Source organism: Vulpes lagopus, chromosome X, assembly GCF_018345385.1.
Source record: "Vulpes lagopus strain Blue_001 chromosome X, ASM1834538v1, whole genome shotgun sequence".
In the NCBI taxonomy this organism is placed as follows: Eukaryota; Metazoa; Chordata; class Mammalia; order Carnivora; family Canidae; genus Vulpes; species Vulpes lagopus.
In genome coordinates, this window is record NC_054848.1 from 47,812,821 (window position 1) to 47,837,540 (window position 24,720).

At 40.7% G+C, this 24,720-nt stretch overlaps 2 protein-coding genes across 10 annotated transcripts; both read right to left on the reverse strand.

Annotated features, from left to right (window-relative positions):
• Positions 1–266: 266 nt before the first annotated feature.
• Positions 267–8,354, reverse strand: LOC121483389 (spindlin-2). Of its 5 annotated transcripts, XM_041741868.1 has the most exons (5): positions 8,005–8,354; positions 7,174–7,400; positions 5,122–5,186; positions 3,534–3,587; positions 267–905 (listed from the first exon to the last, which is right to left on the reverse strand). In XM_041741868.1, the coding sequence occupies exons 2-5, from the start codon at positions 7,396–7,398 to the stop codon at positions 845–847; spliced, it is 405 nt and encodes a 134-aa protein (XP_041597802.1). In that variant the 5' UTR covers positions 7,399–7,400; positions 8,005–8,354; the 3' UTR covers positions 267–844. The 5 variants fall into 5 exon arrangements, with proteins under 5 accessions (XP_041597802.1, XP_041597801.1, XP_041597800.1 ...); XM_041741867.1 differs by lacking the exons at positions 267–905; positions 3,534–3,587; positions 5,122–5,186 and having other exon boundaries at positions 6,333–7,400; positions 8,072–8,354; XM_041741866.1 differs by lacking the exons at positions 267–905; positions 3,534–3,587; positions 5,122–5,186 and having other exon boundaries at positions 6,333–7,400; positions 8,017–8,354.
• A 7,445-nt stretch (positions 8,355–15,799) lies between these two features.
• On the reverse strand, positions 15,800–23,918 carry SPIN2B (spindlin family member 2B). 5 transcript variants are annotated; one of them, XM_041741885.1, is made up of 5 exons: positions 23,538–23,918; positions 22,707–22,933; positions 20,655–20,719; positions 19,067–19,120; positions 15,800–16,438 (listed from the first exon to the last, which is right to left on the reverse strand). In XM_041741885.1, exons 2-5 carry the CDS (start codon positions 22,929–22,931, stop codon positions 16,378–16,380), a joined length of 405 nt encoding a protein of 134 aa, XP_041597819.1. In that variant the 5' UTR covers positions 22,932–22,933; positions 23,538–23,918; the 3' UTR covers positions 15,800–16,377. The 5 variants fall into 5 exon arrangements, with proteins under 5 accessions (XP_041597819.1, XP_041597818.1, XP_041597817.1 ...); XM_041741884.1 differs by lacking the exons at positions 15,800–16,438; positions 19,067–19,120; positions 20,655–20,719 and having other exon boundaries at positions 21,866–22,933; positions 23,605–23,918; XM_041741883.1 differs by lacking the exons at positions 15,800–16,438; positions 19,067–19,120; positions 20,655–20,719 and having other exon boundaries at positions 21,866–22,933; positions 23,550–23,918.
• Positions 23,919–24,720: the final 802 nt, after the last annotated feature.

Genomic DNA, 24,720 nt, shown 5'->3' on the forward strand with positions numbered 1-24,720 from the left:
GATGTACTTCAATAAGCATTTTTTTTTTAAAAAAAGACAATTCATTTTCATTCTTCTACCAAGTCTATGTATAATAGTTGTCAAATAGGACCCTCATTCCCCTGGCCTCATATCTCCCAATGACTTCTTTAATTGGTGTTTGTTAGGAGTTGGACATGTAAGAAACCTTTTTTTTTTAAGATTTATTTTTATTTATTTATGATAGACACAGAGAGAGAGAGAGAGAGAGAGAGAGAGAGAGAGAGAGAGGCAGAGACACAGGCAGAGGGAGAAGCAGGCTCCATGCCGGGAGCCCAATGCGGGACTCGATCCCGGGACTCCAGGATCGTGCCCTGGGCCAAAGGCAGGCGCTAAATCGCTGAGCCACCCAGGGATCCCCTGTAAGAAACCTTTTGAGTTGTCTCTTGGATTTATCTTTTTTAGGCAGAAGATGTACTCCAATTTATACTCAAACACATAATAAGCTTTGCAGGCCATGGGCACCTGTCTATCAGAGAGGCCGCAGTTATCCAGTTCTGCCTGTGACTAGGTAAAGTATGAGGAATGTGGCCTCATGAGTATGTGGCCTCATGGCTAAACATCCAGCTTTTATCAATTATAAAGGAGATACTTTAACCTCCATTTGTGTAATTATTGTGCTTGTCCTCAAATGGTTACAAATTTACAAAAAGAAAAAGGATTTTATTTATCAGTATTCTGAAATATCAACCAAAACATTATGTTGAGCTGTGGCACAATTTTAATATGAGAGTGAAGGAATAACCTTTATGGGCATACCAGGACATTGCATCACTTCTCTAATATAATTACAGGAAATGGGTTATTAGGAAATGCATTGTCACCTCTAAGACAGGAAGACTCTTGGGATTCCAAAGTGGTACTTTGCAATTGTTTCCAATAATGACCTAGGGGAAAGGGTTGGGAGACTCTGATCATATCTCTTTAACATTAATACATAAAAAAAAAAAACAAGACTGACTGTGTGATCCCATCACTAATAATAAATCACTAATACCATACCACCTCCATTTTAAACTTCTACTCAGAAAGGACAAGATCACTTGGACCTGTGAAATAGGGAATGAGATGTGACCTAGGCAATGAACTTTGAATAATTCTATATAAGTATAGGTCTCTGTCCATTACTCAGACACAGTACTAGTTCAAGAACTGTCTAAATCCTGCCTGCTTTTGAACAGCCAATTATTCTATACTATCTATTAAATCCTATCCTAGCTATTTTAAATCCATGACAAAATGTTTGGGTACCTGCTGCCCATTACCATGATAGCATCCTTTAGTTCTCACTTGTTTTCAACAGAAGAACTAGCAAGGAGGTAAAGCTGAGAATAAAAATTTACTTAAGATTTTGTGGTCAGTTTCTCATTCTCCAGGAGGTCATTACATCAGCATCATACACACAACCTGAGGCAGTAAGAGCCCAAATGCTTCATTTATTGTTTCTCGAGATGTTATTTGACTCAAGGGTATCAGAAAATATGTAATCTTGTGTTGTCATGGACCCCACCTCTATTTCTCTAAGAAAAACAGATATCTTCTCTAAGAAAAAAATTATACAGGTTATGCTTCAAAATGTATCCAGAAAACTGTGTGGAGGTTCCTCAAAGAGTTAAAAATAGATCTGCCCTACGACCCAGCAATTGCACTGCTGGGGGATTTACCCCAAAGATACAGATGCAATGAAACGCCGGGACACCTGCACCCCGATGTTTCTAGCAGCAATGTCCACACTAGCCAAACTGTGGAAGGAGCCTCGGTGTCCATCGAAAGATGAATGGATAAAGGAGATGTGGTTTATGTATACAATGGAATGTTACTCAGCCATTAGAAACGACAAATACCCACCATTTGCTTTGATGTGGATGGAACTGGAGGATATTATGCTGAGTGAACTAAGTCAATCGGAGAAGGACAAACCTTATATGGTCTCATTCATTTGGGGAATATAAAAAATAGTGAAAAGGAATAAAGGGGAAAGGAGAGAAAATGAGTGGGAAATATCAGAGAGGATGACAGAACATGAGAGACTCCTAACTCTGGGAAACGAACAAGGGGTGGTGGAAAGGGAGCTGGGCGGGGGGTTGGGGTGAGTGGGTGATGGGCACTGAGGGGGGCACCTGACGGGATGAGCACTCGGTGTTTATGCTATTGTTGGCATATCGAACTCCAATAAAAAATATATACCAAAAAAAAAAAAAAAGAGGATCAGCAATTTAACTCTACATTCCTGAGACCCACATACAACAGGGTATACAGTAGACTACATTAGAGGAAAGGAAACCATTTTAATTAACCTAATATTTATAATGAGTAGTAAATATGCCTTTTTAAATGTTTTTCTCTGGAAGGAGACATTAATATTTATTAGATTTCAGTTAAGCATCCCTGACCATTGCTACACAGAGAAATACTATCCCATCTTACAAACATATTTGTTATTCACACCTCCTTCAAAGGAATGTAACACACAACCAAAATGATTTAGTGCCTTGCTTGCAAAACGTGCAGAAACATGAGAGATCAATACAGAATTGTCTTCGTATAAAGTAAAAAAGGACAAACCTCTAAATATGCCATCTTCACACCCACTAGATAATGGCAACCTTATCTCCAACTGAATTCCCACCAACAGGGTATAGGATCTCCCACTTATCTCGTTAACAACACATATTTTCAAACTTCATACAAATTGCTGATCTGATGCATATGAAATTCTTTATCATTTTAGCTTCCATTTCATTGTTTACTGGTGAGAAACAAAGTCAAGAAATAATTCCTAAGCACCTACTATATGCCAGATACTATTTTAATTGTTTGAGATACATAAATGAAAAAAAAGGAAGGAAAACCACACATTATAGAGCTTATATTCTGACAAGGGCAAAAAAACCCTTATTAATTAAGGAGATTATAGAGAATTTTGGGAGAGAACATATGTTATGGAAAAGAAAAAAATATGGGAAGCAGATTAAAATAAAGCATGTTGATTGACCATAGGATCTCCTATTTTGTGATATGTTTGTTAATATTTTTCCCAAGTTCTCTAAGAACTGTTTGTTTTATTCTCATTTTACATATATTTTATTGATTCATTTTAACTATCAAAGTTTGCCCTAAACTTATTTTATTCCATTTTGTATACAATGATTTTTGAAATTAGAAAAATTCATATCTTTATAAGATCACATTTATCAAATTTTTCAATATCTCTGGATTTCTGCTTTTAAGTAAACTTTTTCCCCATTTCTACAGGGGAGAATATATTTTCTTACAAATGATATTTTCTAAATTTAAGTATTAATTATTTTCCATTTGAAATTTGAGGGTAATATGTAATAACCAGATTAAAATTTACTTATTGGCAAACAGAAAACACATTAACCCTGAAGCATTTGTTGATTCAAATGTTTTTTCCTCATTCACCTGATATGTCATCTCTGTTATGATTCAAGTTTCTATGTGAAAATTTATTTCTATGTCTCTACTCTGTTTCCTTGACATAGAAGACCTACCTTGTTCTTCTTTGAAGTCCAAACAGACAAGCCTTCAGAGTTGCAAGAGTGTTCCTGTTAAAATATGAGGGAAATCATGTCGTGCCTATGCTCAAAATACTCAAATGGCTCCCCATCACACTCAGCATAAAAACCAAATTCCATTCTAAGACTTGCAAGGCTCTAAGCTACCTCTCAGCTTCTGCCAGATCCCCATCACCTCTCTGAACTCACTTCCTGATAGCCTATACCTTGCTCACTTGGCTCTAGCCATGCTGGTATCCTCAGTGTTCCTTGAGCATGTCAGGCTTACTCCTGCCTTGCTGTCCCTCTACCTGGCTGGCATGCTCCTTCCCTGGAGAGCCACAGGGCCCATCTTCTCTCTGCCTTCAGGTCTTTACTACTCAAAAGCCATGGTCTCAGTGAGGCCCTCCTTGGACTCTATCTATCCAATTTCAGCCTCCCACCTAGAATTCCAATCCCACATCCTTTGCTTTATTTTTCCTTTCTTAACACTTATCCCTTTGAGAATACTTTACATTTCACCTACTGTGTCTTGGTTACTGTCTGTCTCCCACACTAAAATTAAAGCTCCACCATTGTTTTATCTGTTTCTTTGGTTCATTACCATATCACCAGTACCCGTGCCTGAAGATTGCCTGGCAGAGAGCCCACCTAAAGTAAGTATTTGCGGGATAAAGATAAAGCAAATGAGTTAAAAAGCAAATGGGGTCAGCTTAAGCCAAAAGTAGAGCTAGGCACTTTCCCCTGGGTCTAGCCCCAAAACTACAAATGCAAATGCCTTCAGGGGACGACTGGGAATTGTATTAGAGTGAATCAGGCCAGCTGGGGACATGGCTAGTTTGAGAGAGCATTCAGTCTAAAATGGGCTGAGCTCTTCCTCAGACCCAGCTGCTTGTATCCTTGTTGGAATGTGGGCCCTAATCCTCGGTTTGGTTTGGTTTGGTTTGGTTTGAGGTGGGCCAGAAATATGGATTTTTGTAATGTGAAATCTACCAAGTGTCTAAGTAGCTGATTTTAAAATAGAAAACAGTAAAAACACCGGGATCAAACAAAACATGGCAGCTGGCTGAAATCGGCCCATGGATGGCCTGCAGGTGTTTTGCTAGACTAAATTTTCTGGTATATGAAAGAAAGAAAATGAATCCCTGCAAGGTGGGTTTGCCTTGTGTAATACTTCAGGCAAACAGTTTCAGGCCATGTTGTGCGAAGAGAATGAACTGGAATTACCACCTTTTTTGGGACTTCTGAAAGCTCCCTGCCAACAGCTACCCTCCTCACCCCACTGTGTATGGAGTTAGGGAAGCCTGGGCAGTGGGGTCACTTTAACTCTTCCTTTGAGGGCGGGGGTATATTTTAGTGAAGTGTGAAGTGGGGAGACCAGAGAGGGTCTTGAAGGGACCTTCCACAGCAGGACTGGGGAAGGGCAAGGAGGAGAAAAAGAGGACTTAGGCCCATGTGTTGGGGCACCGTATCTTTGAGGGACTTTATTGGGGTTATTGCACCCTCTCCCCACCAATGACTGTCCCTCTAGGTGGCATCATACAGTTGAAGGAGTTAGCCGACTGCCCCATGCCATCCATCTCACCTGGAAACAGAGTTGCACAAACTTCCATCACAGCTTCTCTGTGTGCTGGACTGGCCAGGATGTACCTGTGAAGGGTTGGTAGCTGCCAGATTTGTTGGGGGGATAGCCTGAACGGGGCTTCTGGAGGCAGCAGACCTCCATCCAGTGAAGCACTGGGTGGAGCCACCTGTGGTTTCAGAAGCACGGACTGCCTAGTACTCCCCATGTCCTGGAGAGAAACGTTAGGCTCAATCCTCTGATGCCCCTCCTCTATAGTGAGGCAAAGCACAGTCCAGTAGGAGAAAGAACAGCGAGGGGACTCCTGTACCTGTGTTCAGCAAGGTTCCATTTTTTTGGATAAAATATTTTCCAAATGCAAGATGGCACATCTCTTAAATCCTGAGCAGCCCCATGACCCAGTCTCCATAAGAACTATTTATCCAGTGTAAGGTAAATGAACCAAGACCTTCAGGTCCAAGATTTACTGTACCTGGGTCCTCTGGGAAGAGTGAGGAGGCTACTCACAGCCCCCTGCTCACGGGGGGTCAGGTCAGAGTGTTTAGGCTGACCTTGGGGCTCTACTCAGCAGGTGCGGCATGAGCTCCCTGAAGTAAGAAAAGCCTTTTAGGTATACGGTTGGCCCTGCTTAACTCTTGAGTCATCCCTGACATGATGCCATTCTAGGGAACTTTCACTCCATTTGGTTCTCTGACAGCTGTCACATCCTTTCTGCACAGAGCCAGGGAGGAAAATATGGATACTGCCAGAAGTCCAACTTTTTCCTGGGCCTTCCCATTTCTCACGGGTCCCACTCCCCACACCTCCTTTTCTGTGTTCTCACTTCCTCTGTCAGTCTTTCTCCTTGGAATTCTTTCTTCCTCAGTGTTCCTCCCTTTCTGTCTCCTTACTCACGCATAGACCCTCCCTTTGAGTATCCTTTGCCCTCTCTCTTTGTGTCCCTCTCCACTCAAGGTATTCTGTCTGCTTTCCTCTAAGCCCTCTAAGCCCAAGATCTCATTCTCCCTCTGTTATTCTCCACCGTTTCTCAGTTGGGTGCCTCTCTCTTAGGTCATCCCTCCCTCAGAAGAGCCTCTCCATTTTGGGCCCTGCCCCACCTCTTCCTTAAGGAGTCACCTTCCCTACTCCCTCTCCCCATGGCCCATCTCTAGTTCCTTCTCCTCCCCCCTCTCTAGACAGACCGGCTAAGTCCTATTCCATTTTTAGATGACTGATTATGATACTAGCTGAACTTTATTCACAGCCTGCATTTACAGCTGTCCCTTCCTTTCATGCCCCATCCACCAAACACACCCAATCTTTTCAACATGACAAAGTCCTTACACGCAGCATGTCATATCCACATAAATTTGTATTTTTTGGAACAAAACAACAGTTATGCTGGCAAAGATGTTGAATTAACAGGGACCCTTAAGCTTTCAATACACTGAAAAGCAACATTATTTTGCATGTCCACAAAGTATACATTTGTTTTCACAAATGTGGCAAGGTTTACCCTGACAGTTAGGACTTTTTCACCAAATCATAGACATAGATATGGAAATCATCATCAAACTTGATGAAATACACAGAGGGTTTGGCTTCCACTTGGTGAATGACCATGCCAATCCGTTTGGAGCCATCTTCTTTGGTATATTCCACATGTTTACCTATGAGGCCATCTACAACTCCTCCTGGCTCCCTCTCTGCTGGAGGAGACTCACTGGACTCTGGCATGATACGGAGGTCTCCTTCTTTGTAATCATCTAGAAGCTGGTACATGTACAAGACAGGATCTTTCTCATAGGTAATATAAAACCAGGCTTTCATGATAGGTGCTTGGGCTAAGACCATTCCCCTCCATTCATCCTTAGAACCGTGCTCACCCTCAAACATATGTTCCACAGCTTTACCAATTATGGTGTTTGCAAGGTTTGCATCACTGACTTGAGATGATGCCACCCTGTCGGAAAGAATTTTAAGAGACAAAACTCTTTCATCTCTGTGAAGTTCCAGTCCATAGACACAGTCAATTCCATCATATTTCACCAGATAAAGAGAGGGATTTATAGGCACCTGATCCAGAACGGTTCCTTTCCACTGGGTGATGGGCTCGTCACCTTCCTTCCATCCATGTGAAATTCTGCAGCCCACGATGTTCCTGCGGGACTGGGAGGAAGGTCTGCCTCTCTGTTTCTTTTGGGAGGCTTTTTTCTTCGTCATGTTTGCCGACCCAGTGGCCCGGCCCACAGCTGCCCTGGTTTGCTGCCCTTCGGCCTCTGGTGCGTTGGGGGTCTTCATGCCTGCAGGGGCAGGAGAGAAGACAAGAGAGAAACATTCAATATGATATAAAGTGAAGTTCTCCCAACTGCGACGTGTCTGTGTACCCAGCGCCAGAACCTAAATTTTCCCCATGGACCTGGCAGCAGTGCTGGAAATCCTGGCTGCGTGCCTGCCAAGTGCTCTCCCTCTTAGGTTCCTTTAGGCTGTGGGGAAGGGCGGCAGCGGCAGTGGTGCTGGCTGGGGTTAGGAACTCTGCAGGAGGCAGCAGGCTACCTCCTTGTTCAGAGCCCACTGCCTCCATCACCCGCCACTGGCGCCCACTCTCAATCCCCTGCAAAGCGCCTATCCCTTCACCGCCTTTGACCCGCACGCACTCACTGTCGTCCTGTCCTGGACGCCCCAGCCTGCTGCCCATATGCCCCTTGTCTACCCACGATCGCTTTCCTGGCATCTAGCGCCCTCGCTTCCCCAGGCTCACCTTCAATTTCTTGCCTGGCTCCTAATGCCACCCTCCTTTCCTATTTCCCATCGCACTCCCCCACTCCAGCCTCAGCCGGCGCTTGCCCCCACCCCTTATCTCCCGCAGGAGCCCATCCCATCCCCCTTCTCCATCCTGGAGCCCACCAATGGCCTTGCCCTGCCTGGTGTCCACCGCCCCGGATCCCGGGCCTCACGTGCCCGAATCGGACACCTAGCTGCTGCCTCCGCGGTGAGCCTGTGTCGAAGGAGGATCAGCGGGAGACGAGCCGGGTGTTTGCACAGGCTGGGAGGGAAGGATCCGTAGGCGGGGAGCGCGTCTAGGAGAGTGGCGGGGTAGGCGAGGAGGATGGCGGCGGTATCCCCAGCTCTGAGCTTCGCGGGCCCCCCGCCTCCCTGTCGGCGGCGGCCCCTCTGCCACATCGGGCTCCCACCAGCCGCCGCCGTCGCCGCAGTCTCCTCCCTCTTCCCGTAGCGCAGCTTCCTGCCAGCAGTAAGGCCTCCCCTTCCTGCCAGACTGCTTGTTACTTCCCTCCCCCAACTCTTAAGCCCAGTATCTTTGCGTTGGGAGTTGCACTTGTTCTCAGGTTTAGGGCGGTTTCCTAAAGGAGTCCTTGGGCCCTTTGCTACCCGCCCTTTCCTGATTACCCCTTCTCTCCCCTCCCTGTTTCTGGTCCTTTTAGTTCCTGTGCTCACCTCCAACTCCACCCTCTCAGTGCCCCTTGCCCCATTTGTTTTCCTCTTCCAGGAATTAGTGTTTTCTTCTTCTCAGGACCCCTATGTACTTATTCTTTATACGTAGATCTGCTTTTTAAATAATTCACAAGGATGTCGTGGGAACAGAGAAATATGTTAGTTCTCAGTCTGCCATCTTTACCTAGTCTCTGTAATTTTTTTTCTGACTGCTTATTCCTGGATTTTACTTCTTAGAGAATTTTCTTTTTCTTTTCATAATTTCTTTCTCTTCCTTTTTTCTTTTTTTCTTTCTTCTTTTACCATATTGCAAATGAATTTTTTGCACGATGTTAACACTGTAAATTTCAGCGATTTGATGTGAAAAAAATAATCAAATGCAATTCATTCCAGCTCCCATTGGCCAGGGCTCACATAAAAAATATTAATACTCATTATTTCTGTCATTTTTCTCGGCTTTTACAAAACTGGGATAATTTTCCACAAGCAATTTCATGTCCTGTTCTTTTTTTTTAATTTTTAAAAAATTTATTTATTCATGAGAGACACAGAGAGAGAGACAGGCAGAGACACAGGCAGAAGAAGAAGCAGGCTCCATGCAGGGAGCCCAACAATGTGGAATTGGATCCCTGGTCTCCAGGATCACACCCTGGGCTGCAGGCAGCACTAAACCACTGAGCCACTTGGGCTGCCTGTCCTGTTCTTTTCTATATGGAGTAAGGATTCTCTCAGGACATTAGATATTTTTGAAACCATTAGTTCTCTTATTTATTCGAGAAATATTTATTGAGCACCTATTATATGTCTGGTCATCATTCTATAAAACTCAATTTTACAGTGACCACAGTTAACTTTTCTCTCATTACTCTACATCTAGTACAGTGTTTCCACCATAACTGGTAATATGATCTATTTATCCAAAACGACACCTTTGGAAAAAAATAACTTTACAAAAAATGAGGAAAGTAATGGTTTTACAATTCAGTGGAGAAAGATTGGGTATTCTTTAAGAGATGTGAAATAATTCTTTAAATATCTGGGGAAAACTTACACTAAATTTACTCCCATATCAAAATTTATTTGTTAAAATTTATAATGAAGAATAATAAAACACAAGAAAAAGCAAATGAACAGACCAGAGAGAGGTGAACAATATGAATATTTAATAGGTACTGAATCAAGTGAATAGTTACTGAATCTTTTGATGGGCTGCATGTTAACGGAATAAGCTTAAAACAATAAAATAATTCCTAAAAGGGAGAATAGGATCAATAAAAATCTTGACTCAACAATCAATGAGAAAGCATTAAAATATTAATGTCATTGAGCATGAGAAAAGAGTTTCACATGTAGTGCTGATGAAAATGAAAGTTCATACAATGTTTTTGGACAACTATTTGCAGATACACTTTCCTTTATGTAAGGGTTTATTTAGTTCTGATTAACCCTTACTCCTGGGATATTATGCCTGGCATCCCAACCAAAAGTGAAAGGGGCTTACCAGGGCTCCGGGCTCCAATTTCTGTATCCTTAGCTTCAACAAGTAGTCATAACGTCTTCTGAGCTCTAAGCCTTTTAGCAGTTCCTTCTAGAATGGATTAATTTCTCCAAGAGAAAAACATTCACCAAACTCACTGTTTCTCTCTTGAACCTCTTCTCCCCTATATCTTAGGTGGGTAATTATTTTCTCTATTCTTAGTTTTCAGTCGCCTTGGCAGATTTATTTAGTTTTTGCTATTTCATCCAGTTTCTGTTTCTTCAATGAATGTTTCTTGACTTACTGGTTCCTATCACTAAAATCCAAAGACCAATAATTTATTATAAAATATATGTGTTCAACCATGTATAATAGCTCTAAACTGGAAATCACCCAAATGTCCATCAGCAGTAGACTGTATATGTTTTGGTATATTCATACAATGAGACTACAACCACATTTAACAACATGAATAAATCTTACAAGTATGTTGAAATGAAGACAACAAAAGGGCACACAGTTTTCTTTACAATTTATTTAAACTTCAAAAACAGTCAAACTAATCTATTGCCTTAGAAGTTAAAATAGCAGTTACTCTTGCAAAGGTATTTTCCAAACCTGATAACAATTCCCATTCCATCAGTAATTGATGAAAGAACACTTTTGTGGAGACATTTTTGAATGAGTATATATGACAAGAAGGGTTCGTATAAATTCTGAGCAGCAAAATGTGTTGAATTGCAACATCATTTGGAATTGCAGCCTAGCATCCAATCACAGTTCTTCTGGTAATAGTGCCTTCCATTTTCCTCTTTGGAACAACTTAAGTGTAACCTTCCAGAGCACTGAAATACCATTAGAGTGATTGTTTTAGGAGTAGGCACATAACCTAGTCAGAGACAATGAGGCACAATGGTATTTTGCAGTCTTCTGGATATGAGGTAGATGATCTTTTCCATTGGGCATAAGTGAACCTGAGAGGATATGAAGATCAAGTTGCTCTATTAATCATGTAAGCAGCACAGAGATCAGAGTCAAGATAAGCAAAAAAGGGAGATTGTTATCCTAGTGATCCCAAAGTTACTCTAAGCTAATCATGGTAATAGTCCTCCTGCAAGTGATTGATTTAGCATTTGGCATATGATCTAATCCTGGCCAATTAAATATAATAATATATCTTTTGCAGTGCTCTGAAAAAGTTGTCTTTCCTCTTAAGAAACAAGAAATGATGTTTCCTTTTATTTTTTAGGATGCTGTGTTATTTATTTATTTATTTATTTTACTTTCATTTTTTAATAGATTTATTTTTTATTTGTGTTCAATTTGCCAACATATAGAATAACACTCAGTGCTCATCCCGTCAGTGCCCACCTCAGTGCCCGTCACCAGTCACCCCCCCCCCCCACCCACCTCCCCTTCCACCACCCCTAGTTCGTTTCCCAGAGTTAGGAGTCTTTCATGTTCTGTCTCCCTTTCTGATATTTCCCACTTATTTTTCTCCTTTCCCCTTTATTCCCTTTCACTATTTTTTATATTCCCCAAATGAATGAGACCATATAATGTTTGTTATATATAACCCTTGGAATCTCTGTAACCAGTTTGAGGGCAAAACTAGCATAATGAAGATAACAAAGGGGGAATGGGAATACTCTGAGCCCTTTGATCATTTGCTGCTGATAATACCCATTTCTGGAGTCCTACTTCTGACTCCAAATTATGAGATAGAAAAAAAAATATTTATTTATTTTTTTTAAAGATTTTGTTTATTTATTCATGAGAGACATGGAGAGAGAGAGAGGCAGAGACACAGGCAGAGGAAGAAGCAGGCTCCATGTAGGGAGCCCCACGTGGGACTGGATCCTGGAGACCCAGGATCACGCTGAAGGTGGCGTTAAACTGCTGAGCCACCCGGACTGCCCTTGTGTCTCCATCATATATAAAAATACATACATAAAAACAGCAAGCTTGATATAAGATTAAGTAAAATTTGAAGATAGAAGTTAAAACTTAGGAAGCTACTAATGTCTAACTCAACTTATTTGTTGAGAGATTGCAATCGAATTTATTTACCTACAAAATTACAATGTATAAAATTCAGATATGCAAATTGTAAATTTATATACATATCACTATCACCATATTTTTAAAATAATTTGAAAACTATTTTTCCAACAGAAGCAAAATAATTCAAAAACTATTTTTTTGTCAGCCCGAAGTTTAATAATCTCCACAAGTTTGAGTCATAAATTTTCTGGCATGACAAATATTGATACAGCCTTTTTTTTACCCAAGCTTAAGTTTAAAATTCCCACCATAAATAGTCCAAATTGAACCAGTCCAATTTACATATATAGGACAGCAAACAGAGATTGACATTTTAGAAAAGAAACTGAGTGTTGAAATACAGGTATTTAATTTTTTCATCATTAGTATTTTAAATTTTTCCTGAAAGCTTTTACTTAAATACAACTAATTCCTTATAATGACATTTCCTCTTTTTGGTGGATGGCAAAAAGCTCTTTGAAGCACGTTTTACTTGATATATATAATCAAATACATATTTTTAGACAGGATAGATATGTTATTCACTTTGCTTCTACTAAAAAGGCTAGGGAATATAAAGATCCAAAAGATTCTATGAACCTGTAACTAAAAATAAACACTTTTTCATGGGAGTAGGTAGTTTTGTAGTGTACATTACTGAATTATTTATCTAATCAAATCTTGGATGGCTTAGTTGATGAATTAGCATAACCAAAGTAATTGTTTAGGGTGGTACTACATTATTCTGTGAAATGTAGTTGCATTTTCAATTTAATATTATTACTTTTGTACTTTTTTGTCAAATATGTGAACTGTGACCCCTGTTCTGAGTTCATTGTAGTAAAATCCTCTCAAGGATAAAAAAATATTAGAAAGTCCTAACAGGACAGTATAAAATATATAGGCCCTTCAGTAATTATGCTATAATTCTGTTGGAAAAAGCAATTGTATCACAGGCTCAATTTTCAGATACTTGCTTTACCTTTCTTAAAAAAAAAAAAAAAGAAAACTATGCCTTTCAGCCAGGGTTTTTTGTTCTTGCATATATTCAAAAATGACTAATATTTCCTGACACGGTTTTATTTTTGTTACTATATGTTGGCAAATCGAACTCCAATAAAATATACAAAAAAGAATGTTTTAAAAGTAATTTTTAGTCATCTCAACTTTTAACTTTGGCTTGATAATACGTTTTAACTAGCCGCTATTTATATATATTACTGACATTTTCTTTCTTTGCATCATTTGGCATAAATGAGTTGGACTTTTGTAGAATTAAATATATGCTGTTTTAATTCTCAAAGGCCACATTACACACAAAGGCATGGAGGATAAAATGTAAAGATAGTCAAGGAAGCCAATAGGCATATAAACCACTTCTCATGATATGACTCCAATCACAGCCACCTATTTAGTATGGTTTTATAACACTGATCCTGCATACATTTTGTATATCTTCCATGAACTCAAGATCAGTGTTGTCCATGGGATATCCAAGAAAACCATTGAGGATAATTTTAAAACTAAGATTTGTCAGATACAATTGAGCTTTGGAGGATCACAAACCATTGTAACAGGTAAGATTTTTTTCACCTCCCATACAAGGGATCAATTTTCTCTCTGTTTGGAAGCAATACCATTCTAGTTGAGAATGCTGGTCTAGGGATTGCAGGGTAAAACAAGAATATTGGGTTGGATATCAACTGTAATAGGAAGCCTTTGGAGAGTTTTAAGTTTTATTTATTTATTTATTTATTTATTTATTTTTAAAATTTATTTATTTATGATAGTCACACACAGAGAGAGAGAGAGGCAGAGACACAGGCAGAGGGAGAAGCAGGCTCCATGCACCGGGAGCCCGATGTGGGATTCGATCCCGGGCCTCCAGGATCGCGCCCTGGGCCAAAGGCAGGCGCCAAACCGCCGCGCCACCCAGGGATCCCGAGTTTTAAGTTTTAAATATAATTTCATTTACATGTTTAAAAGATCACTGCCAATTAATTGGAGAATTGAAGGAAAGGCAAGGAGACCTTAGTTCCCTACTCCCAATTTAATCAGGGGTAAGGACTTACCTTCTATTAATATATTAAAATACAAATATATTTGTATTAATAGAATTATATACTATATATAATATGTATTATATATATCCAAGAAAAAATAAATATAAACCTAAATAAACCTAAAATATTAATACATAATGTTAATAATTATAGGATTAATTACATAAGTCTATAATATCTACACAATCATGTTATTTGTTATATATTAATATAATTATATACTTATTAATATATAATACTTATTCTATATATTATATACTACATATAATATATAATACATGCATTATTGTGTTAATAATTATATAGTTATAGAATAATTATATTAATAAAATAATGCATATATTATATACGTTATTATATTATATATGTTAACTAATTATATGTTAATATATTATAGAATTTATATAACATAATAAATTTTTATGTTTTATATAATAAATTATATATTTATACATTATAAATGTATTAGTATATTATCTAAATATATAATATACATATATGAATAAAATATAAAATAAAATATTTTAAATATTTTTTAAATTATTAAATAATAAGAAATTTAATGTGTTTTTAAAATCAATTTGAGAGGCTTCTGAGATAAACTGTGAACTGCCTATTTCATTCATTAAAGGAGCAACAGCAGATATTGAAGAACAGCCCTCTTAAAATGCGGGTATGACTTCTCTGATTTCCCTATAATCCTCATATCTCCGTCACCAAGGGATAGAACTGTGCCACTGGTTGTCCGAAGGAGTGCCTAATTAACCCCTGACTTAAAGAGGTTAAAATGTGGATAGAGAAATACTCTTTCATTAAAATCACTTTAAAATGATAGCTAAAATATGACAGATCACCTATTTAATATATTGCTGAGCTTTAAAGAGTGTCAGGAAAATCCCCAGGGACCAACAATGAACAGAGAACACAAAGCAGAAACAGTAAACACATGACCCGATGCTTTGGCAGGTTGGAGGGAAAAGGGCATTGCCTCCATAATTAAAAATTGTTATATATTAATAAGATTATAATTATATTAATATATAACAAATAACATGATTATGTTTTTTAAATATTTAATATTTTAAATATTATTCCCGTAAATTATAATCCATTGAAAATTATGTTCAGCATGTTGTACAATATGTTAACTGCACAAAGATAAGAAATTGTGGGCAAAATGTTTGAAAGGGTTCAAAATCTACAAACTTCCAATTATAAAATAAGTCATGGGGATGTAGTATGCACAATGTATTGCATTGCATATCTAAAAGTTGCTAAGAGAGTAGATCTTAAAAGTTCTCATCACAAGGAAAAAATTGTAACTATGTGTGATCATTTCACAATATATACAAATATCAAATTACTAATTTGTATACCTGAAATTAATATAATGTGTCAGTGATGTACTTCAATAAGCATTTTTTTTTTAAAAAAAGACAATTCATTTTCATTCTTCTACCAAGTCTATGTATAATAGTTGTCAAATAGGACCCTCATTCCCCTGGCCTCATATCTCCCAATGACTTCTTTAATTGGTGTTTGTTAGGAGTTGGACATGTAAGAAACCTTTTTTTTTTAAGATTTATTTTTATTTATTTATGATAGACACAGAGAGAGAGAGAGAGAGAGAGAGAGAGAGAGAGAGAGAGGCAGAGACACAGGCAGAGGGAGAAGCAGGCTCCATGCCGGGAGCCCAATGCGGGACTCGATCCCGGGACTCCAGGATCGTGCCCTGGGCCAAAGGCAGGCGCTAAATCGCTGAGCCACCCAGGGATCCCCTGTAAGAAACCTTTTGAGTTGTCTCTTGGATTTATCTTTTTTAGGCAGAAGATGTACTCCAATTTATACTCAAACACATAATAAGCTTTGCAGGCCATGGGCACCTGTCTATCAGAGAGGCCGCAGTTATCCAGTTCTGCCTGTGACTAGGTAAAGTATGAGGAATGTGGCCTCATGAGTATGTGGCCTCATGGCTAAACATCCAGCTTTTATCAATTATAAAGGAGATACTTTAACCTCCATTTGTGTAATTATTGTGCTTGTCCTCAAATGGTTACAAATTTACAAAAAGAAAAAGGATTTTATTTATCAGTATTCTGAAATATCAACCAAAACATTATGTTGAGCTGTGGCACAATTTTAATATGAGAGTGAAGGAATAACCTTTATGGGCATACCAGGACATTGCATCACTTCTCTAATATAATTACAGGAAATGGGTTATTAGGAAATGCATTGTCACCTCTAAGACAGGAAGACTCTTGGGATTCCAAAGTGGTACTTTGCAATTGTTTCCAATAATGACCTAGGGGAAAGGGTTGGGAGACTCTGATCATATCTCTTTAACATTAATACATAAAAAAAAAAAACAAGACTGACTGTGTGATCCCATCACTAATAATAAATCACTAATACCATACCACCTCCATTTTAAACTTCTACTCAGAAAGGACAAGATCACTTGGACCTGTGAAATAGGGAATGAGATGTGACCTAGGCAATGAACTTTGAATAATTCTATATAAGTATAGGTCTCTGTCCATTACTCAGACACAGTACTAGTTCAAGAACTGTCTAAATCCTGCCTGCTTTTGAACAGCCAATTATTCTATACTATCTATTAAATCCTATCCTAGCTATTTTAAATCCATGACAAAATGTTTGGGTACCTGCTGCCCATTACCATGATAGCATCCTTTAGTTCTCACTTGTTTTCAACAGAAGAACTAGCAAGGAGGTAAAGCTGAGAATAAAAATTTACTTAAGATTTTGTGGTCAGTTTCTCATTCTCCAGGAGGTCATTACATCAGCATCATACACACAACCTGAGGCAGTAAGAGCCCAAATGCTTCATTTATTGTTTCTCGAGATGTTATTTGACTCAAGGGTATCAGAAAATATGTAATCTTGTGTTGTCATGGACCCCACCTCTATTTCTCTAAGAAAAACAGATATCTTCTCTAAGAAAAAAATTATACAGGTTATGCTTCAAAATGTATCCAGAAAACTGTGTGGAGGTTCCTCAAAGAGTTAAAAATAGATCTGCCCTACGACCCAGCAATTGCACTGCTGGGGGATTTACCCCAAAGATACAGATGCAATGAAACGCCGGGACACCTGCACCCCGATGTTTCTAGCAGCAATGTCCACACTAGCCAAACTGTGGAAGGAGCCTCGGTGTCCATCGAAAGATGAATGGATAAAGGAGATGTGGTTTATGTATACAATGGAATGTTACTCAGCCATTAGAAACGACAAATACCCACCATTTGCTTTGATGTGGATGGAACTGGAGGATATTATGCTGAGTGAACTAAGTCAATCGGAGAAGGACAAACCTTATATGGTCTCATTCATTTGGGGAATATAAAAAATAGTGAAAAGGAATAAAGGGGAAAGGAGAGAAAATGAGTGGGAAATATCAGAGAGGATGACAGAACATGAGAGACTCCTAACTCTGGGAAACGAACAAGGGGTGGTGGAAAGGGAGCTGGGCGGGGGGTTGGGGTGAGTGGGTGATGGGCACTGAGGGGGGCACCTGACGGGATGAGCACTCGGTGTTTATGCTATTGTTGGCATATCGAACTCCAATAAAAAATATATACCAAAAAAAAAAAAAAAGAGGATCAGCAATTTAACTCTACATTCCTGAGACCCACATACAACAGGGTATACAGTAGACTACATTAGAGGAAAGGAAACCATTTTAATTAACCTAATATTTATAATGAGTAGTAAATATGCCTTTTTAAATGTTTTTCTCTGGAAGGAGACATTAATATTTATTAGATTTCAGTTAAGCATCCCTGACCATTGCTACACAGAGAAATACTATCCCATCTTACAAACATATTTGTTATTCACACCTCCTTCAAAGGAATGTAACACACAACCAAAATGATTTAGTGCCTTGCTTGCAAAACGTGCAGAAACATGAGAGATCAATACAGAATTGTCTTCGTATAAAGTAAAAAAGGACAAACCTCTAAATATGCCATCTTCACACCCACTAGATAATGGCAACCTTATCTCCAACTGAATTCCCACCAACAGGGTATAGGATCTCCCACTTATCTCGTTAACAACACATATTTTCAAACTTCATACAAATTGCTGATCTGATGCATATGAAATTCTTTATCATTTTAGCTTCCATTTCATTGTTTACTGGTGAGAAACAAAGTCAAGAAATAATTCCTAAGCACCTACTATATGCCAGATACTATTTTAATTGTTTGAGATACATAAATGAAAAAAAAGGAAGGAAAACCACACATTATAGAGCTTATATTCTGACAAGGGCAAAAAAACCCTTATTAATTAAGGAGATTATAGAGAATTTTGGGAGAGAACATATGTTATGGAAAAGAAAAAAATATGGGAAGCAGATTAAAATAAAGCATGTTGATTGACCATAGGATCTCCTATTTTGTGATATGTTTGTTAATATTTTTCCCAAGTTCTCTAAGAACTGTTTGTTTTATTCTCATTTTACATATATTTTATTGATTCATTTTAACTATCAAAGTTTGCCCTAAACTTATTTTATTCCATTTTGTATACAATGATTTTTGAAATTAGAAAAATTCATATCTTTATAAGATCACATTTATCAAATTTTTCAATATCTCTGGATTTCTGCTTTTAAGTAAACTTTTTCCCCATTTCTACAGGGGAGAATATATTTTCTTACAAATGATATTTTCTAAATTTAAGTATTAATTATTTTCCATTTGAAATTTGAGGGTAATATGTAATAACCAGATTAAAATTTACTTATTGGCAAACAGAAAACACATTAACCCTGAAGCATTTGTTGATTCAAATGTTTTTTCCTCATTCACCTGATATGTCATCTCTGTTATGATTCAAGTTTCTATGTGAAAATTTATTTCTATGTCTCTACTCTGTTTCCTTGACATAGAAGACCTACCTTGTTCTTCTTTGAAGTCCAAACAGACAAGCCTTCAGAGTTGCAAGAGTGTTCCTGTTAAAATATGAGGGAAATCATGTCGTGCCTATGCTCAAAATACTCAAATGGCTCCCCATCACACTCAGCATAAAAACCAAATTCCATTCTAAGACTTGCAAGGCTCTAAGCTACCTCTCAGCTTCTGCCAGATCCCCATCACCTCTCTGAACTCACTTCCTGATAGCCTATACCTTGCTCACTTGGCTCTAGCCATGCTGGTATCCTCAGTGTTCCTTGAGCATGTCAGGCTTACTCCTGCCTTGCTGTCCCTCTACCTGGCTGGCATGCTCCTTCCCTGGAGAGCCACAGGGCCCATCTTCTCTCTGCCTTCAGGTCTTTACTACTCAAAAGCCATGGTCTCAGTGAGGCCCTCCTTGGACTCTATCTATCCAATTTCAGCCTCCCACCTAGAATTCCAATCCCACATCCTTTGCTTTATTTTTCCTTTCTTAACACTTATCCCTTTGAGAATACTTTACATTTCACCTACTGTGTCTTGGTTACTGTCTGTCTCCCACACTAAAATTAAAGCTCCACCATTGTTTTATCTGTTTCTTTGGTTCATTACCATATCACCAGTACCCGTGCCTGAAGATTGCCTGGCAGAGAGCCCACCTAAAGTAAGTATTTGCGGGATAAAGATAAAGCAAATGAGTTAAAAAGCAAATGGGGTCAGCTTAAGCCAAAAGTAGAGCTAGGCACTTTCCCCTGGGTCTAGCCCCAAAACTACAAATGCAAATGCCTTCAGGGGACGACTGGGAATTGTATTAGAGTGAATCAGGCCAGCTGGGGACATGGCTAGTTTGAGAGAGCATTCAGTCTAAAATGGGCTGAGCTCTTCCTCAGACCCAGCTGCTTGTATCCTTGTTGGAATGTGGGCCCTAATCCTCGGTTTGGTTTGGTTTGGTTTGGTTTGAGGTGGGCCAGAAATATGGATTTTTGTAATGTGAAATCTACCAAGTGTCTAAGTAGCTGATTTTAAAATAGAAAACAGTAAAAACACCGGGATCAAACAAAACATGGCAGCTGGCTGAAATCGGCCCATGGATGGCCTGCAGGTGTTTTGCTAGACTAAATTTTCTGGTATATGAAAGAAAGAAAATGAATCCCTGCAAGGTGGGTTTGCCTTGTGTAATACTTCAGGCAAACAGTTTCAGGCCATGTTGTGCGAAGAGAATGAACTGGAATTACCACCTTTTTTGGGACTTCTGAAAGCTCCCTGCCAACAGCTACCCTCCTCACCCCACTGTGTATGGAGTTAGGGAAGCCTGGGCAGTGGGGTCACTTTAACTCTTCCTTTGAGGGCGGGGGTATATTTTAGTGAAGTGTGAAGTGGGGAGACCAGAGAGGGTCTTGAAGGGACCTTCCACAGCAGGACTGGGGAAGGGCAAGGAGGAGAAAAAGAGGACTTAGGCCCATGTGTTGGGGCACCGTATCTTTGAGGGACTTTATTGGGGTTATTGCACCCTCTCCCCACCAATGACTGTCCCTCTAGGTGGCATCATACAGTTGAAGGAGTTAGCCGACTGCCCCATGCCATCCATCTCACCTGGAAACAGAGTTGCACAAACTTCCATCACAGCTTCTCTGTGTGCTGGACTGGCCAGGATGTACCTGTGAAGGGTTGGTAGCTGCCAGATTTGTTGGGGGGATAGCCTGAACGGGGCTTCTGGAGGCAGCAGACCTCCATCCAGTGAAGCACTGGGTGGAGCCACCTGTGGTTTCAGAAGCACGGACTGCCTAGTACTCCCCATGTCCTGGAGAGAAACGTTAGGCTCAATCCTCTGATGCCCCTCCTCTATAGTGAGGCAAAGCACAGTCCAGTAGGAGAAAGAACAGCGAGGGGACTCCTGTACCTGTGTTCAGCAAGGTTCCATTTTTTTGGATAAAATATTTTCCAAATGCAAGATGGCACATCTCTTAAATCCTGAGCAGCCCCATGACCCAGTCTCCATAAGAACTATTTATCCAGTGTAAGGTAAATGAACCAAGACCTTCAGGTCCAAGATTTACTGTACCTGGGTCCTCTGGGAAGAGTGAGGAGGCTACTCACAGCCCCCTGCTCACGGGGGGTCAGGTCAGAGTGTTTAGGCTGAGCTTGGGGCTCTACTCAGCAGGTGCGGCATGAGCTCCCTGAAGTAAGAAAAGCCTTTTAGGTATACGGTTGGCCCTGCTTAACTCTTGAGTCATCCCTGACATGATGCCATTCTAGGGAACTTTCACTCCATTTGGTTCTCTGACAGCTGTCACATCCTTTCTGCACAGAGCCAGGGAGGAAAATATGGATACTGCCAGAAGTCCAACTTTTTCCTGGGCCTTCCCATTTCTCACGGGTCCCACTCCCCACACCTCCTTTTCTGTGTTCTCACTTCCTCTGTCAGTCTTTCTCCTTGGAATTCTTTCTTCCTCAGTGTTCCTCCCTTTCTGTCTCCTTACTCACGCATAGACCCTCCCTTTGAGTATCCTTTGCCCTCTCTCTTTGTGTCCCTCTCCACTCAAGGTATTCTGTCTGTTTTCCTCTAAGCCCTCTAAGCCCAAGATCTCATTCTCCCTCTGTTATTCTCCACCGTTTCTCAGTTGGGTGCCTCTCTCTTAGGTCATCCCTCCCTCAGAAGAGCCTCTCCATTTTGGGCCCTGCCCCACCTCTTCCTTAAGGAGTCACCTTCCCTACTCCCTCTCCCCATGGCCCATCTCTAGTTCCTTCTCCTCCCCCCTCTCTAGACAGACCGGCTAAGTCCTATTCCATTTTTAGATGACTGATTATGATACTAGCTGAACTTTATTCACAGCCTGCATTTACAGCTGTCCCTTCCTTTCATGCCCCATCCACCAAACACACCCAATCTTTTCAACATGACAAAGTCCTTACACGCAGCATGTCATATCCACATAAATTTGTATTTTTTGGAACAAAACAACAGTTATGCTGGCAAAGATGTTGAATTAACAGGGACCCTTAAGCTTTCAATACACTGAAAAGCAACATTATTTTGCATGTCCACAAAGTATACATTTGTTTTCACAAATGTGGCAAGGTTTACCCTGACAGTTAGGACTTTTTCACCAAATCATAGACATAGATATGGAAATCATCATCAAACTTGATGAAATACACAGAGGGTTTGGCTTCCACTTGGTGAATGACCATGCCAATCCGTTTGGAGCCATCTTCTTTGGTATATTCCACATGTTTACCTATGAGGCCATCTACAACTCCTCCTGGCTCCCTCTCTGCTGGAGGAGACTCACTGGACTCTGGCATGATACGGAGGTCTCCTTCTTTGTAATCATCTAGAAGCTGGTACATGTACAAGACAGGATCTTTCTCATAGGTAATATAAAACCAGGCTTTCATGATAGGTGCTTGGGCTAAGACCATTCCCCTCCATTCATCCTTAGAACCGTGCTCACCCTCAAACATATGTTCCACAGCTTTACCAATTATGGTGTTTGCAAGGTTTGCATCACTGACTTGAGATGATGCCACCCTGTCGGAAAGAATTTTAAGAGACAAAACTCTTTCATCTCTGTGAAGTTCCAGTCCATAGACACAGTCAATTCCATCATATTTCACCAGATAAAGAGAGGGATTTATAGGCACCTGATCCAGAACGGTTCCTTTCCACTGGGTGATGGGCTCGTCACCTTCCTTCCATCCATGTGAAATTCTGCAGCCCACGATGTTCCTGCGGGACTGGGAGGAAGGTCTGCCTCTCTGTTTCTTTTGGGAGGCTTTTTTCTTCGTCATGTTTGCCGACCCAGTGGCCCGGCCCACAGCTGCCCTGGTTTGCTGCCCTTCGGCCTCTGGTGCGTTGGGGGTCTTCATGCCTGCAGGGGCAGGAGAGAAGACAAGAGAGAAACATTCAATATGATATAAAGTGAAGTTCTCCCAACTGCGACGTGTCTGTGTACCCAGCGCCAGAACCTAAATTTTCCCCATGGACCTGGCAGCAGTGCTGGAAATCCTGGCTGCGTGCCTGCCAAGTGCTCTCCCTCTTAGGTTCCTTTAGGCTGTGGGGAAGGGCGGCAGCGGCAGTGGTGCTGGCTGGGGTTAGGAACTCTGCAGGAGGCAGCAGGCTACCTCCTTGTTCAGAGCCCACTGCCTCCATCACCCGCCACTGGCGCCCACTCTCAATCCCCTGCAAAGCGCCTATCCCTTCACCGCCTTTGACCCGCACGCACTCACTGTCGTCCTGTCCTGGACGCCCCAGCCTGCTGCCCATATGCCCCTTGTCTACCCACGATCGCTTTCCTGGCATCTAGCGCCCTCGCTTCCCCAGGCTCACCTTCAATTTCTTGCCTGGCTCCTAATGCCACCCTCCTTTCCTATTTCCCATCGCACTCCCCCACTCCAGCCTCAGCCGGCGCTTGCCCCCACCCCTTATCTCCCGCAGGAGCCCATCCCATCCCCCTTCTCCATCCTGGAGCCCACCAATGGCCTTGCCCTGCCTGGTGTCCACCGCCCCGGATCCCGGGCCTCACGTGCCCGAATCGGACACCTAGCTGCTGCCTCCGCGGTGAGCCTGTGTCGAAGGAGGATCAGCGGGAGACGAGCCGGGTGTTTGCACAGGCTGGGAGGGAAGGATCCGTAGGCGGGGAGCGCGTCTAGGAGAGTGGCGGGGTAGGCGAGGAGGATGGCGGCGGTATCCCCAGCTCTGAGCTTCGCGGGCCCCCCGCCTCCCTGTCGGCGGCGGCCCCTCTGCCACATCGGGCTCCCACCAGCCGCCGCCGTCGCCGCAGTCTCCTCCCTCTTTCCGTATAGGAGTAGACTTTCAGTTTCCTGTAGTTAAAGAGGCCTCCCCTTCCTGCTAAATACTAAGCTGCCAGCCTCTCAGTCCTGAATCAACTCCTGGTCTGCTCGTTCTGTTTCCAAATTAGGATCCTTGGTTACTGTAGGTTTTCCTTTCCTCTTCCTTTGTACCCCCAGCATCTCAGACTCTCTAGCTCCACCTCTAATCTCCCCTGCTGGAGTGACTTTTCTTTTTTCAAGTATTTTGTACACTTTTTTTTATACACACAAATTGACCAAGAAATGCCTCACCCAAAACACATATTAATATAGAAATCCTTTACATTTGTACAATATATATATTTATTCTCTATATATACACACGTCTTTATGTATTTACAGATAATCATATGCCCAGACACATAACCCCAAATACACACCTCTCCAATCACTCAACACACAGGCATAATATTTTGTATACACATACACAGAAACACATATACTAAGAGTTTTTCCAAAATAGGTTAAGTGTCTTAGTTATGGTGATCTTTTTAAATTTTTTTTTTTTATTGGAGTTCAATTTGCCAACATATAGCATAACACTTAGTGCTCATCCTGCCAAGTGCTCCCCTCAGATCTTGCTTTGGAGAAATAGTGTCTTAAACTGAGGGAGTACTCTTGAATGCGATTGCAATTAGTAACAATGTTAGCTAGTTTTGCATAGAGTGGCATCAATTTTGCGTCTTTTTTGTATCCTTTGTTGTGTATAGATTTTTCCACAATATTTTATAATGGCATCAATTTTGCGTCTTTTTTGTATCCTTTGTTGTGTATAGATTTTTCCACAATATTATGGTGCTATATCTGTTAGGATGTTATCAGTTAC

Bases quoted from the DNA above. Each gene is read 5' to 3' on its own strand.
- LOC121483389 (XM_041741867.1), bottom strand. From the start codon at position 7,398: ATGAAGACCCCCAACGCACCAGAGGCCGAAGGGCAGCAAACCAGGGCA.
- SPIN2B (XM_041741884.1), bottom strand. From the start codon at position 22,931: ATGAAGACCCCCAACGCACCAGAGGCCGAAGGGCAGCAAACCAGGGCA.